At 44.5% G+C, this 16,267-nt stretch overlaps 1 protein-coding gene across 2 annotated transcripts; it reads left to right on the forward strand.

Annotated features, from left to right (window-relative positions):
* Positions 1-1,578: 1,578 nt before the first annotated feature.
* rcor2 (REST corepressor 2) lies at positions 1,579-14,659 on the forward strand. Of its 2 annotated transcripts, none has more exons than XM_005927755.3 (14): positions 1,579-1,836; positions 5,034-5,159; positions 6,515-6,571; positions 7,327-7,407; positions 7,707-7,759; positions 7,854-8,015; positions 8,108-8,232; positions 8,504-8,570; positions 8,670-8,909; positions 9,078-9,155; positions 9,459-9,516; positions 11,099-11,166; positions 11,460-11,621; positions 12,375-14,659. In XM_005927755.3, exons 2-14 carry the CDS (start codon positions 5,036-5,038, stop codon positions 12,720-12,722), a joined length of 1,623 nt encoding a protein of 540 aa, XP_005927817.1. In that variant the 5' UTR covers positions 1,579-1,836; positions 5,034-5,035; the 3' UTR covers positions 12,723-14,659. The 2 variants fall into 2 exon arrangements, with proteins under 2 accessions (XP_005927817.1, XP_042079074.1); XM_042223140.1 differs by lacking the exon at positions 1,579-1,836 and adding an exon at positions 1,843-3,142.
* Positions 14,660-16,267: the final 1,608 nt, after the last annotated feature.

The following is a 16,267-nucleotide window of genomic DNA, read 5'->3' on the forward strand; positions in this document are numbered from 1 at the left end:
AGTGAGGATGTGTTAGGGACTGGAGGACTGAGCACGAGGAGAGACAGTGGAGTGGAGGGGTGAGTTATGGACACTGACTAATGAGAGGAGAGGAGGGAAGGGAGACACCAGGGGAGAGGAAACGAGGGTAGAGGAGGTGGAAAGAGTGTAAATGAGACTGGAGAGGGAGGAAGAAGAGGGAGGGAGGAAGAAGAGGAGCAGGGGAGGGGAGGGGGGGTTAGAAAAGAGCGAAGCGAAACTGATGGGGGAGGGGAAGAATTTGCACGTACGCACACACAGAGTTGAAAACTGCAAGCGACATGAGAGGGAGACACAGGGGAGAGGAAGAGGGTAAGGAGGAGGCTGAAGAGAAGGAAGGAGGGGAAGGGAGAAAGACAGGAAAAGAGTCATTACTGGAAGGTAAAGGGGTGAGGAGGATGTGGAAGAGCAGAAGAGGGGAGGAAATGGAGAGAGGAAGGGGGAGAGGAAGGGAGAGGAAGGAGGAGAAAAAACAGGGAGGGGGCACAGAGAGAAGACAAGAGATGAGGGGGGAGGAGAAGGAGAATTAGGGCAGATATTTAGGAAGGAAGAGGGAGAGGAGGAAGGAAGGAAGGAAGGAAGGAGAGAAAGGGGGTAAAGTAGTGAAGAAGAAACAGGAGCAAAAACAAGGAGATGGAAAAAGAGAGAGAGAGCAGCAGTGAGGAAATAAGGTGAGAAGTGAGAGGATGAAGAGGAGGAGGAAGTGGTGATGCCACAGAGAAAGAAAGAAGAGAGAAAGAGCTGGAGGAGTTTGTAACAGGCTGTTACATGTCAGCAGCAGGCACTGGTGACGGGAGCAGTGGCTTCTGTGCGAGTGTTACTGCGAAGGTTAGTGGGTTTATTCCCAGCATCAGGTAAGAGAGCTCCTGCTAAAGCTAACACTGAAACATCCCCCATTCTGCTCACACACACACTCATCCACCTGTGAACTCACACGCGCACAGGCTCGTGCACACAAACACATCCAGGTCGCAACTCTTTGAACTGTTCTGTTTTAAATAAATAAATAAAAACGAGCACACTGAGGCTATTCATCTGAGTCACTGTCAGTTTATGCACAAAGTAACGCACGCGCCCGAAGACACGTTCGCATACTGACGTACTCGCGCGCGCACACGCACGAACACTCGTTTCAATTGTGCTCCGCTCCTGCCCTTTTCTCCACCAAGCAAGTCTGGACAGCCTGCCTCAGAACAGAGATGCACTGAATCCCTCCGCCGACACACTGGCAAGTAGTCCCTAATTTATGGGATTTTGATAGATAGCGGATTAAGACTCTCTAACACCTATTGTTTTACAAAATGAAATACCTACACGTTTCTCTTCCATTTAAAGGCCATTAACGATGTAATGATCAAGACGTGAATTATCAGGCAGGCATATTTAAAAGGCAAAATATTTTTAGGACAAAGATTTTAAGTATCGCGCACTGACGTGAGCACTCTTAAAAGTCAATTCACACACATGGCACATAAGGTAAAATCCAAAACCAAGACTGAGATAAAGTTAATAGTTAAGGGACTACTTCTTGTCAATCCAAACGGCGCCTAAGCTTGGGAGAGGCGAACGCATCCAAGCGGATGTCCACCTCACTTTTCTCCGGGTGTTGTCCGTCTCCCGGCGCACATACACACTCACGGCTTCCATCTATCCGTGCAGTTCTCCTCATTGTAGTGTGACTGTGCTCATCAATTAGGCGAGAGTTCAGGCTTTTTAGACACACTAATTGCCTTTGAGCGCTTCGGAGGGGACTGCAAGCTGCGGACAGAGGCTCGGAGAAGTTTTGGCTGCGGGGAAGCGGAGAGAAACGAAACACAGGTACAGTGTGACTATTATCTCCACTTCTAACTACTGGCGTTACTAATGTAACGCGAGGGTACTAGCCGCAAGCTAACTAGCTAACGTTAGCATCCCAGCGACCAACTAGGCTAGACTTAAATTGCACTTTGGTGATGAGGAGAGATGTCGTATATATATTTTCTAGTTTCCAGCCTTTTGGAGTGACTTGGACCTTGGAAATTGCTACTATTTTTAGTTTAAGGACCCTAAACATACCGGCAAGTTGGGCAATTATGACATAAAGAGCGAGTGTGTTTTTTTTGTTTTGTTTTTTTTTTTACTCCAGGGCAGCAGCAGACAGTAGCGTTGGTAGTAACAGCAGCGTACGCGTGGGGAAAACAAAAGGACTTCAAAGTGAGACACAGCGTACAGACGACTGTACAATTAAGCTGTTAAAAATATTGATTTTTTTTTAAAGCTAGTAAACGTGACTCAAATTTGAGAAACACCCGGTGCGAGTCCGTCGTCTCTTTTTATTTTCTTTTTAGTGGTGGGATCTTAGGATTTAACATATTATAAAACACAGTCCGCCTATTACAATGTTAACTTTAACATGTAATGTCGTCGTCCCCCCCGCTTTAAGGTCACCCTGTGCTGACTCTTGCGAGCCATGAGCACCTGACTAGTCACTGTAGGAGTACTATTGTTTTCCCTTTTACCACTGTGAGTCAAAAAGTGTTCATCATCAGACTACCCACTTAAAAATTGCGGTGAAGAACCTAAATAGATTTTAGACATATTACCCAAAACGAAACGATCGAATTGCTCGTGGTATTGTTCACTACAGTGCAAAGCATATCTGATGACCCAATATTGTGTTTAAGTGAGGAAAAGTTTAAAGATCTGGCCATATGAGGGAAAAGGATGTAGAAGAGGAAAGCCTGCATGTAATCGCCTAGTTGAGTATTATGTATTACTACGAGTATCCAGTCCCTGTCGAGGTTATCAGTTAATATGTTGTAGTTATAGCTCTCGTTCTTGAAACGGTTGATAAATCTGCCAGTGATTGAGGCTACCGCGATAGAGGCTACCACAACACTCCCCCCACCCCCTTCCACCACGAAACTCGCTGAAAGTGAAGCGGGGCGGTCTCACGCAGCCAGTTCTCTTGTAAATAAGTAAACTTGAGTATATCGACAAAGACGAAGGGATGTGTTGAAGGTGGCGATGTTTCCAGTGAAGCCGGACGGGGGGCAGCCGCTGTAGTTTCCGAGGCCACCGGGAACAGCGATAGACAAAGACCACCAGAGAGCTTCAGACACTTGTATTGTCTGCTCGGAGTTTGGTGTGTATGTTTTTAATCTCGAGGATCGTGAGGGTTGCGACTCGTTTCCCCGCAGAGGCTTGACTGGCTCAGTATGTTGTGCGGTGGTGGTGATGTGTATGCGGGGGTACAGTACTACATCGGTCACCCAACTTCGAGTCCTTGCTTTGTTCTGGCCGCGGTTCAAGTTGACAAGTGAAGTTGCGGGTGAGATGGTGAATGAAAGCACGCGCCTTTTAACGCGCGTTTGCACTGGGACTCGTGCCCGGTGTCGCCAGTCATTGTTTTAGGGGCTCTTATCGTTTGCGCTTGAGGAGGAAGGAGTTTAGATATGCTACTTTCTGCAATATTTCATTGGCCCAGAGATGTAGAGACATCGAGAAGACGACAAATATCATGTAATAGTATAGCAATGGCTGTGGATCACACTTCGTCTTTTAGAGGAGGGTCTTATTTATTTATTTGTTTGTAGATGTTTCTTCTCATCAGCGATTATATTCTTTGTTTACTGATGTTGACGTAGATCCCCACTGAACAGGTTTTACCTTTGCTTTGCCTTTGCTGTTGGAGGGGCTCATGTAATGGATTTCTCTTTATGTGTGATTACTTGCACTGTAGCAACCAGCGCCTTTCTGCACCAGCAGATGGGTGGTGTACTGGTATCAGCCAACAGCAGCCTTGTTGACTGATAGGAAAGTAAAATTTGCATCTCGGTGGATAATATTTACTTGTTGTGTCAAATCAGTTTTTTAAATGTCTATTTGCATCCTTGTAGCAAAAATAAGATGCATAAAAGTTACAAAAAAATAAACAAATATGTAAAATATTGGTACCAGCTATTATCAGCCTAACAAATAAGGGATTGGTATTGATATCAGTATTTTGTGCCAGTATTGAACTAAAATTTGGTTCACCCTTTTTTTTTTTTTTTTTTTTTTTTTTCTGCATAGACACAAAGGTAGGATCACATCTAGTTAATTACTCACTCATCTAATCATTATTTGTTGGATTAAAGAAAGCTACTTTCAGCTTCTTTGTCACAAGGTGTTGACACAGCAGGTAGCTCTGGATGTTTGAGTTGGCAGAGTTTTACAGCGGACTTTCTAAAAGGATTTGTTTTGTAAATGTCTCTAAAAATGTGACTTGTTAAACTTTTAGCTGAGAAATACTTGACTATGTTAACTGCAATCAAACTGATTTGATCAATTGCTTATTATTATTTATCTTTAATATTATTATTATTTATTTGAGCATCATAAAGAAATTGTCAGATTTTGGTCCAGAGCTCAGTGCCGTGTCCTTGATGGCTCTTACAGAGCGACTGCGGTGAGATAACAGATGTTCATTTGGGAAAAAATGGGATGTTGACATGTCACTTGAACTGTAAACAATGGGTAAAATAGGCCTCTGTTCTGTTTGTTTGTGGGTATTGCTCCACCCAGACAAGAAGACATCTTTAATCAGCTGGAGCGACAAAGGAAGACTCCGGTTAATCAGTCTGGCTCTTTTGTTGAAGATGAAGTTGTTCCTGTTGATTTAGTCGGGATTTGCTCTTGATAAGTCAGAACCTGAGCAGAAAACTTGCATTTAGAGATTTAATCGTAAGTAGTTGAGGTCTTGAATGAGTTCTTGTATAGAAAGCTGCTTTTTGGAAAATAAACTCAGCTCCAGGTAGATAATGGGATTCCCTCCAAGGTGGCAACATAAGGGCCCATTTTACTTTACAAGCGTGAGTTGGTTTTTATAGGGTTGCAAGTGGAAACAAATAGCAGCCAGTGCACTAATGAAACAAGGCATAACTCATAGTTTAATAGGAGATTGAATCGCTTGGGGCAGAAATGTTGATAAATGGTGGATTTTTAACTAGTGACATGTTGTGTGTGTGTGTGTGTGTGTGTCTGTGTGTGTGCAGTCATGCCCTCAGTGATGGAGCGCTCGGGGGCTGGGGTCCTGTCCAGGAGCAGAGCCAAAACCGTAACCAACGGGAATAGCCAGCCACACTCTGAGGAGGAGAGCAGCGATGAAGAGCACGCTCACGGTACACACGTACACACTTTTCGTTAGTGTTTGATTTATCAGATATCACGGTAAACGTTCGGAGCATTACAAAGTGTACCTACATCTGATACTTGCAGGCATTTTCTTGCCAGCTGTTCCTGTTGCATGCATTGCATTGCTGCAGTGCTCTCTGTCATCCCCTCTCTTCATCCTTGTCCTCTGCCCACATACGTCTCTCCTTCCTCCATTCTCTCCTTCACCCACTGACTTCCTGTTGATCTTTGAGGAGCCCATTTTAAGATAAGAAATGGCAGTTTTACACAACTAGTTATCCTCTCTGTTACCTTTCTTCCCTCTGTTCCTTCTATCAACCATCCTTCTTCTTTATCATGCTCCTTCTGGCTCCATTCATTTCACCCATCTGCTCATGTTTCTATCATCCCCTTCTCCTCCCTTCCTGTCCTCTGTCCCAGAGGAACCTGTAATCTGTCTCTTCCTCCTTCAGGTTTGCTTCCCTGCATTTCTCACAGTCTCTCTCCACTCCTCGCTTTCCACATTCTCCAGCTTCCTAGGTTCCTGCTAGCTTTACCGCAGCGATAATTACCTGATGTCTGCCACCCATCGATGCTCTACCCGCTTGTCTTCGTCGGGTGGTGAACAATATCAAAATGTTAAATGGCATTTCTGGATTATCTAAGTTATTGTTTTTACTTATTTATTAATGGAAGTTGTACATGGAAGTTTTTCTTTATTTAAATGTTTTCTTCATATACCAGTGTTTTCCCCCACTTGTTCCCCCACTTGTTTTTGTTTTGAACATTAAGACTATATTTAAAAGTTAGATTTAGCCTGTGTGTCTAAAAAATGAAACAAATACAAAAATGCCTGAATGAATTCTTTCTACTGCCCTGAAGACTCTTCTATGCCAAAAAGACACCTGGTTGTATGGAAGTTTATGTGAAAAGAGAAGTTCAGATTCCTCAGTAAACACGTTCTGAATGAATTTATGGTTATAGATGCTAGTTTGAAGTTTTAGTGACGACTGCGTGATGTTAGACAACTTCACCAGGAGGCATCTTTGTGAGATACCTGAAGCACTCTCCAATGACTGAGCTCCTCCTGTAAGGGAGAGCCCAGCCATCCTTTACATAAAGCTTATTTCCACCGTTTGCATCTGCGATCTCATTCTTTTGGTCAATACCCAGAGCTCGTAACCATAGGTAGGAGTAGGGACGTAGATTGGCCAGTAAATCAAGAGGTTTGCATTTATGTTCAGTGGTGTGATCCACTTTGTTTAGTTTTGCAACTTGGAACCTTTTCTGGTGTGTTACACAAATGTTTTTGCCCTGCATTGCAGCTCTTGAAATATAAACTTATGTACGCTTGTCTCTGCAGACAGCATGATCAGAGTGGGAGGAGACTACCAGGCTCAGATCCCAGAGTTCAAACCAGGTAAGCTGGGAGGGAGAAAAGCACAACAAAAGGAGACGACAGAGGGCATTAAAATTGACGATAAAAAGAGAGAGAGGGAGGGAATAACCTCTGTGTCTCCTCTTGGAAGGAGACACAGAGGTTGAAGAGAAGTGTGGAGGAGACTACGGATGAATGCAGATTAGTAGAGGAGTGAAGGTCAAAAAGAGTCATTTTACAATAGAACAAAAAACAGGAAAATGAAAAGAAGGCTGGAGGGGAAAACGAGGAGCTGTCATCTTTGTCCAGTAATGCAGACGTCAGAGTGACGCTTATTTGTCAGTGTTTTAGTGTTATTGAATGCAAAATCAGAAGGTTCAAAAACATTAAGTGTCCTCCATGAAAGAGCCCTGTTGCTTTGCTTGAGTAGATGAAAAATGTTTTGATGCTGAGGAAACAGTCGTCATAACCTTCACGGAGGAACGGCAGCATGCTTCAACAGCTTGTACCAAAGAAGGGGACAAGCAGGCAAACCAGCATAATCTGTTGTACTGAGTGCACAAATGTTGACTTCCCAAAGAGTTCAGCTGATGAAGAGGGAGCTTTAGCCAGATGGAAACACGCAAAGATGGGTAGATGGATAAGAAAAGAGAGATGCTGGGGATTGAGAGAGCTTAAGTGGTGGATAGGAGGGACATGGAGGTGACATGAACGAGTAAAAGAGGGATTGACAAATATGTATAACCTCAAAGTGTGGATTTAAGTGTTCGCTTTGTGTTGTTTGTTTCCATTTTCAGACAGCCCAGCCCGCTACAGTGAGAAGGACCAGAGGAGCATGTTGGTCTGGTGTCCCAACAGCCAGCTCTCTGATGCTATGTGTAAGCTCCACACACCTGCCTTACCTTGTATTCATGTGTGCGAGCTAAAAAACTTGACCTTCAGTTTAATGGATATATGCTGACTCGAGGGTGGCAATTAAAACTCTCGACTGTCTCTTCCTGTGCACTTATGTTCTTTCTCTCTCTTACCCTTTTCCTCTTCATCTCTGTTTTCTGTTATTATGCAACCCCTCCCCCCCCTGTTCATTTTTTTAGTCTTCTCTTCATTCTCCTTCACCATCTTTAGATTATTATGTATTATTTTAACAGTTTTTCTGGGTGTTTCTGTCTTCTTCCAGTGGACGAGTACATCCTCATGGCTAAGGAGAAACACGGGTACAACATGGAGCAGGTAAGGGCATCAGAAACAAAAGCTCAGATGTTTATATTTCTTTCTGTCTTCTGACCTAAACTTTTCCTGGTTTCCTGACTTTTGGCTCCATCAGGCTCTGGGCATGTTATTGTGGCACAAACACGACGTGGAGCGCTCACTGGCCGACCTGGCAAACTTCACCCCCTTCCCGGATGAGTGGACAGTTGAAGATAAAGTGCTGTTCGAGCAGGCCTTCAGCTTCCACGGCAAGAGCTTCCACCGCATCCAGCAGATGGTGCGTGACTGAGAGAGACACACATGCACTTACCACCCTAAATATTTAAAACGAGTGATGAAAAGTAAATTTTCTTTTTTTCGTGTTTGTAGCTTCCAGACAAGCTGATCTCCAGCCTGGTAAAGTACTACTACAGCTGGAAGAAGACCAGAACCAGGACATCAGTCATGGACCGACAGGCCAGGAGGCTGATCAACAAGAGAGAGAAAGATGACAGGTTTGAGATGCCTTCACCAATCGTGGAGAAACAACTGCTCACCTGAGATCTGACATTTGGAGAACTTTTTTGTTAAATGACACTCAGTGAGCGCGGCATCCTGGGAAACTAGGCTCATGAATATAAATAAGACAGGCTGATATTATTTCTTGTCTTTTCAGCTGACATTTTAGAGCATTTCAGACGTGTGTTTGATGAAATTTCAACAAGAAAACAGCACAAAGTTTAAACACTGGTGTGCTTTGTGTAATTTATGTTTTTTGTCTTGCAGTAATGATGAGATTGAAGAAGGAGAGCAGGCCAGTGACAGTGATTTTGAAATTGATGCCAAGAAAGAGGTGAGAAAGTGTGTGCACATTCAGAGAAGCAACTTCTGTGAGGTGAGGACCGAGCTGCCTTGACACTTGAATGATATTTGTGATTCGATGTGCACACAGGCGGCAAAACAGAACGCGAGCAGCACCAGCTCTGACAAAGCCACGCCCAGCCGCTCCGGTCCAGTGAAGAAGGAGAACATCGGAGCTCAGTACAGACACCACCCGCTCAGAGCCCGCCGCAGGCCACCCAAAGGCATGCACCTGGAGCAGGCGGACATCATGTCTCTGTCGGCCTCTCACGATGCTGGAGTTCTAACCATTCGCCAGCTGGACACACAGCTGGTTTCACTCAAGAGACAGGTGCCAGGGTTTTCAGTGTAGATTTAATGATGTCTTTGGTCATCAGATTATAAATGCAAAGAGTAAATGCACATGAATGTTCTCAAAGCAGATTTTAGCTGCAAGAACTACCACTCGGTGCTACCAGCTAAAAAATAACCCTACCTCACTGCCCCTCCTCTGTCTCAGGTCCAGTCTATCAAACAGAACAACAGCAGTTTTAAGCAGAGCCTAGCTGAAGGTGTTGATGGCTCCAGACCTACAGACGTAAGTCTTGAAACTCCCCTCTCTATGCCCTTTCCCTCCTTTCCATATCCCTTATTTACTGCCTCATTTCTTGCCTGTATTCAATTTTCTCCTCCCCTGATCTCGCTCCAGTTTGTTCCTTTGCTCATCTATTCACGCGGCCCTTCCTCAACTCCCTCCAGACAGTATTTCACCCCTCGTGGGACTGACTCTAGTCTTAACCTGCTCATTGCTCTCTTACTGCCATCTTCCTCCCTCTCTCCCCCCCTTGTTTCCTACCACCTACCTCACTCTCATTCTAATCTCTAGTTCTTTCTCTCCTAGCCTGCCCCTAAAATGAACTCTCGTTGGACCACAGAGGAGCAGCTCCTTGCAGTGCAGGGTGAGTGAAGGCTGTAGCTTCCTCCCCCTCCAAGAGGCACCTCTTGTCGTCAGCTCTCCTCTACCTGCCTCCCATTCACAGCCAGATGTCTTATTAGACATTCATATTGATATTCTGCACACACAGGAGCTGCCTGTACTCGTGTGTTGGTACGGTACAAGCTCCTCGATTATTTCTCCAGGAGCTACTTTTGGATATTTTGCAATGGGCTGATGCTGGTGGGAGTTTTTGTCTTCAGGGATGGTAACGTTTAGAAAGCTTAATTTTGCCCCTAAAAGAGATATTTATTTTTTTATTTTGACATGAAAAGAGACGAAGTCCTATTGTGAAGCCTCTGGGTGTATTTGCCCTCATTATATTAGTTCTTTTAAAGACAAACATGAGTATGGGGTGATCTGACTGTGAGTGAAGCACTTACAAAAACTTATCATTAGCTCGTTCCCAAAGTGAGGGCCGAGGCCCCCTGGTGGATCGCAGTAATAACAGAAATTCAATTTGAAATTAGTGGTAATAGGAGGTAGTTGGGTTGTGATATTACTCATTACTCTACCCTTGTGTTGAAGTCTTTGTCCCAGTGACAGGAGGGTCACACATTGACCTCAACACTTTGCATATAATATAATAATATTAGCCATGTATAGCCAACCGCCTGCACTGTTTGATTTTGGATCAAATTCCCTAGGAAATGCATCACTTCTGTTTTGTATTTTGATTAGCATGAAGGTTTAGGATTGGGTGGGCCTAGTGGGAATTTGTTTTTTAACTGGGCTGCACCACTCTTGACTTTGGGAATGGTTGTCCTAATTAATCTATAGCTTTGTCCTTGATGGAGACCATAACTTACAAAATTAATGTCATTTTATTTGGTATTAAACAAGCATTTGAGCTCAAACTCATTAAGAAAGTGCTCACTGAGGTCAAAGCGCAAGGGAACCAGGGACTGTTTCCCAGTATACCTCTAAGACCTAAAATGCCCTTTTTGCCCATAGATGAGTCGTCCTGCTGGTCATTAGACAGAATGCAAATTTAAGGCACTTCTAATCTACTCAGTTCTGACGTTTAACTCCATCACCAGTATACAGTCTATAGGGGGAGAGCCCTGTTTGTTTCAGTTTTTCATGACACGATGGAGCTACAGGGTGCCGTAAACTTCAGGTCTGTTCATCGTGTGCATTATTTCAGCTTTAAAAGCGAGCACGAGGAGAGAAAATCAGAAGTTGTTAGGAGCGTATCAGTCACAAAAGTGGAAGGTAAAATTAGCAGCTGCAGCCCGTGTGCCTTTGAGCAAAACCTGTACCTCCATGTAGTACAGCTGCTCCAACAGAAAAAACAAAACAAAAACCCTGAAAGTGTGCAGTGAAGCAGGTCAGGGCGGGAAAAGAGCAGGTGCACTGAGCCAGCTGAGCTCAGATGGAGGTTAACTGTAAACATGCTCACCATACGTGACTCTTCCTGTCCCTCCTCTCACATCCTCTGCCACACACCCCTCACTGAGCGAGAGGAAGCTGGCTGATTCTGTTGCTTTTGATTGCTATATGCTGCTTGGTACAGGCAGGACATTAACCCGACTTCTCTTTTCCAGCTATCCGGCGTTATGGTAAAGACTTCACCGCCATCGCTGAAGTGATCGGGACTAAGACTCCGGCTCAGGTGAGCTTCCTCTTTCTCACATGTTGAAAGTGTGTGAAGACCACCTCTCGTCTTATTCTGACCTCACCCAGCAGTGCAGTTGAGGGAGCTGCCTATCAGCTTTTCATCTCTTTTCCATTTTCCCTTTCATCCTCCGCCTAACGGTTTCCCCTATAGGATCTCTGTAATCTCCATTATCCCTGCTTTCATTTGTCTTCTCCCCTCTAACGTCCGCCTCTGTGTCCTTGAGATCGGCATCACTTTGTCCTCATTCTCTTCCTCGCCAACTCTCCATCTCTCCCCGGCTTGCTCAGGTGAGCTCGTTCTTCGTGAGTTACCGGCGCCGCTTCAACCTAGACGAAGTGCTAAGGGAGTGGGCGGCGGAGCAAGTGGCCACCAGCCGAGACCAGAGAGACCCCAGGAGGAGTGGTGAGGAGATGGCAACGGCTACAGATGGCGGCGTAGAGGAGGAGGAGGTGAGGACAGTTAATACCCAAGAGGTGCCTGTAAGAGTTTCTGATTTTGTTGTCACGTGAAATCTGTTTAAGAGAAGTTTTACATGAAACTGAAGCAGGTTGTAAGAATATTATTTGTATTTAATATAAAGCTGTCAGCATGTGAGTGCTGCACATGAATCTGTACACCTCTGTTCTATCTTAATTGCACCTTCTGCTTTTTAATAAAGGATTAAACACACGACAAAGGCTGTAAACAGATTTGTATCTGTGTAAATAATTATTAGTTTGATGGAACTACTTTCAGCGGTGGATTAACACGTGTGCTGCAGGAGAGCACATGACTGAGTGTAGGACATGCAACAGCATGTTAGAGCAACTTGTAGCTTCAGTAATATTTGGAAGTAGTAGGACTGGGAGCTTTGCCATCTCCACCAACCCTTTCCTGTGTCTCACTGACAGATTTAAAACGACAGACCTCGTAATGCAACTTTGAGTGATTCACAGTTCAAACTCATCCCTATGTATCTCACACTGGGTGTCGGTGTAGCCCCTCTGTCCGACCCACCAGCAGGTGGGCGGGGCCTCTGTGCTCACAGACACACTATTTGCTCACTCGGTGACAGCACACAGAGCCAAAAGTACAAGACATGAAACGCAGCATCCGATTGCAAAACGTAAAGTTTTTATCTGCCCACCGCTTTTGTTCCTCTCTACATCCTGTTTGCACCTCCTCCTGACGCTCCTCCATCTGTCTCTTTCCTCCCCCTTCAGGTCAAAATGGAGGACCCCCCCTCAGACGCCACAGGCAGCTCCTCTCCCCCCTCCTCCGCTCACGCCCCGTCCTCTTTCTCCCAGCCTCCCCCGCTGCTGCGTCCAGCTCCTCCTTCAGCACCCCCGAGCCTCCTCCGTCAGCCGCCTCCTCTTCAGACGCGCCCGCTTCAGAACAGAGCTCCCCACAACCACCCCCCACCTCCGCTCATCCGGCCCGCAGTGACCGCCACCACCACCTCCTCCGGGAGTCTCAGGGGTTCTCCTCCCACCTCGTCCTCTTCCTCCGCTGCAGTTCAGATGCCTCCATCACTGGTCGGGCTTAAAGTGGAGCAGCCCAACTCACACTGATAGACACATGCAGCAGTAGGAGTAGACGCAGACACGCGCACACACATAAAAAACACACAAACACAAAGCTTCTCTTCCTTCACCCTGGGACCATCACACGACCACATCAAATGACACCCTCAGGTCCCCAGTGTGACATCAATCGTCATTAGTGACGTGAAGCTCCTTTACTGTACTGACAAACACCTACCTCCAACACACACACACACACACACACACACACACACAGAGCTAGGAACTCCAAACACTACCTGCACACAACACACAGAAGAGACACTGGATCATGAAGCCGTTAAAGAAAGCCACAACCACAAGAGTGCAAATCCACCTGCACGTCTCCATGGCAACTCTTGAACATCTGGAGGACTGTGGATGAACACTATGTATATCTATATGCTGTAATTGCATCGGTCTAGTCATCCACACAACCATCAGGAGAAAGAAAAGGAATAAATGAGGGAAAGAGGAAGAGTGGCCCACAGCTGAGCCAGATGTGCTGCTCCTGAGAGGGCGTCTACGTCACACGCAGCATTTTGTTTTTCTTCTTTCAGATCTAGACCCTCAAAGGGGAGCGGAGGTACTTTTTCAAAAGCTTTGTGATCAAAGCTGAATCTTTTATTTTGGTTTTGAATTGTTGATTCTTTTCATTCTGCGTTGGGCGAAATCTTCCCTCATAGCCATGTATTGCTAGTATTAACTGGAGTGGTGTTTTGGTTTTTTTTTGGTTCAGCTAGAATTTTAAAGGTGTGCCTGAGGTAGGCAGTTAGTTACTGTAAGTAGATTAGATGGTGTACTTTGATTACTGAGCGTAAAGGAGAAAAAGAGCCCGTTAACATGCTCTGTCTCACGTTTCTGGAGCTGTTCATTGGCTCAGTGTTCAAATCTTGTTACTTTGGAGGAATATTTGAAGTGATCAAATCCCCAACATCTGCAGTGCAGCTTTAAACATCAGTCTGTGATGTTTCAATAATGGTGTTAATATTCTCTAAATAAGTGATGTTTGATCTTTGACAGCCGCGCCTGCCAAAGTGTATTGTTGCTTTAAACGCAGAGTTAGGCACGGAGCGTCAGAGAGGAGTCTGACATTTCACATGGTTGCATTGTTTCTTACACAGGAAGAGTTTGACATTTTTGGAAACACTCGTTTGTGCTCTCGCAGGGTCTCAGTCTCCGAGCGGCAGCCTCGATTACCACTTCAGAGTGGTATCTCTCTGCACTCGTCAAAATGCCAAACCAGTCATTTAAACCCAAAATGGAGCAAGTTGCGACTTTCAGTTAGTGTGTCTGAGTAATTTATAGAAATGACTTTACAAAGAGGTGATGACTTTGTGTTCCCCCGAAGTCCAGATAAGGCAGCCTCGAGTCCTGTGCTGTCCTGGCGCAGAGGTCAAAGGAGATCTGGAAGACATCTTTGCTGCAGCGTCAGCCACTTGATTCATTTATCCAATAAACTGAGTGCTTCTGAGTTGTGCAACAGTGCAGTTTTCTGTTCATGGCTACTGCTTCCAAAAGTGATGGAATGGCACAACCTGATGAACAAATGCAGATGATTGAAGCATCTGTCTGGATGACCTTTGTTGTTTATTTCTGTTGCTAGTCTTAGACTACTCTTGTCTGCATCGCTGCCTTTTTATGCAGATCTGAGGTCAGTGGTTAAGCTTCCTTAAACTGTGGTGTTGCCCCAAGCGTAGCCTCAAATCACCTACTTTTGTTAGCAGAGGCCTTCAGCGTTCAGTTGAACGCGGCACTGAGGAGGAACGGAAACTGCATCGCTACGTTTGGCTTTAATAGAAGTCTTGCCTTTTTCACCTGTTTTGTTTGTTCCTCCAAAAAACCCTGCTTTTGTGTACTGTATGTACCAAGGTGTTTACATTGTGGAAACTGAACTGTGTTTGAGGCGTTTTTTTTCTTTTGAATAAACAAATGACCAAATTCTTCACGATGTCGGTTTTTGAAGACGTTTCTCCAGCTAAGCTATATTTTCTGTCATAGACAGTCATTTTATTCATATTGAACTATTTGTTAACGCAAATCAGTGCATTTAGGCATGTTCAAGAAGTCCTGAAGTTCAAACAGAATGGTGAAGGAAGGTGATTTAACTTTGAATGTGGGTTCCAGACGGGGTTTACGATAGGGGCTTAGAATGATCCACAAGACGTGCAGGTAACAGTAACTCAAAACCACTTGTTATGACCAAGGTGTGCAGAAGAGCATCTCTGAATGCACACATCAAACCAGATGGGATACAGCAGCAGAAGACCACACTTGAGTGCCATTCCTGTCAACTAAAAGTAGGAAACTGAGGACAACTCTGAGCTCACCAAAAACTGGACAGTGAAAAACTGGAAAATGCTTCCTAGTCTGAGTTTTGAATTCTGCTTCCACTTTCAGATGTTTAGGTCTGAATTTAGCATGAACAACATGAAAGCATGGATCCCTCCCACCCTCCTGGTGGTGTCATGGTGCACGGGACGTTCCCTTGGCACATTTTTGGGCCCCTTAGGATCAAGAGGCTACCTGAGTGTGGTTGTTGACTATGCAAATCCTTTCTAACACAGTTTTCCCACCCCCTTTTGGATGTGGTGCAATTGGAGAATCCCATCAAGACACAAGTGCAGTCTGCCATCTAATCACTGGAATATGGAGTGTGCCACGAAGAATTGAGGCAGCTCTGAAAGCAAAAGGACATCCAAACTGGTGTATGTAATAAAGTGGCCAAAGTGCTGCAGGGGAGTTTCATGACTTCGTAATGCCAAATCATCAAAACCCTTTGTTTAGTTCTAACAGGTTGGATCACCTGCATTCATCACATGCAGGGCTGCAGACACCAGCCTGCTGAGCTTGACCTCTGTGACTTTCTGCAGAACGAGAAAGAAAACAAAGCATATTCTGATAAATATGCAAACTTTAACTTCAAAGCTTTCATAAAAATCATAATGAAAACCAAGATTCAGAAGAGCCGAAAGAGAAGAAAAAAAAAAAAAAAAAAGACGTCTCACTCCTGTACAACATCCACTTGCCCAAGTTTGAACACAAACATCTGCTCAGGTGATGTGACAAAGATTCACAGCGGCTACTACACTAAACCTCAACTGCTGCTCATATAATGGATTTTCAGAGTCAGGCTATCATTATATCATTGTTTTTATTACTATCATTGTAATTTTTCATCATTTTGTCTTTGCACAAAAAAAGAAAAGAAACAAAAAAACAAAACAAATAATACATTTTTCAGGAGTTGATCACCCCCTCCCAACCCCCCAAAAAACCCACCACTACAGTTACAGTTCGCTCAAAACACATTTAAATCAATGTAAATTACAGCAATGTAAAACGAAATAATGTCAAATAAAATCAACCCTGAAAGAGATAATATAACAGCAACAGCCAGAATAATTAGAATCCAATACCCAGCACCTTAATACAATGATCAACGTTTTAAAAGGAAAATCTGATGTATTAAAAACTGAAAGAACTAAAACAATAAAATTAAAATAAAAAAATAAAACGACAGTGTGTCATTGTGAGAGAAAGAAGGAAAAGTG

Source organism: Haplochromis burtoni, unplaced genomic scaffold (genome assembly GCF_018398535.1).
Source record: "Haplochromis burtoni strain Fernald_Lab_line unplaced genomic scaffold, NCSU_Asbu1 Contig_102, whole genome shotgun sequence".
NCBI lineage: Eukaryota > Metazoa > Chordata > Actinopteri > Cichliformes > Cichlidae > Haplochromis > Haplochromis burtoni.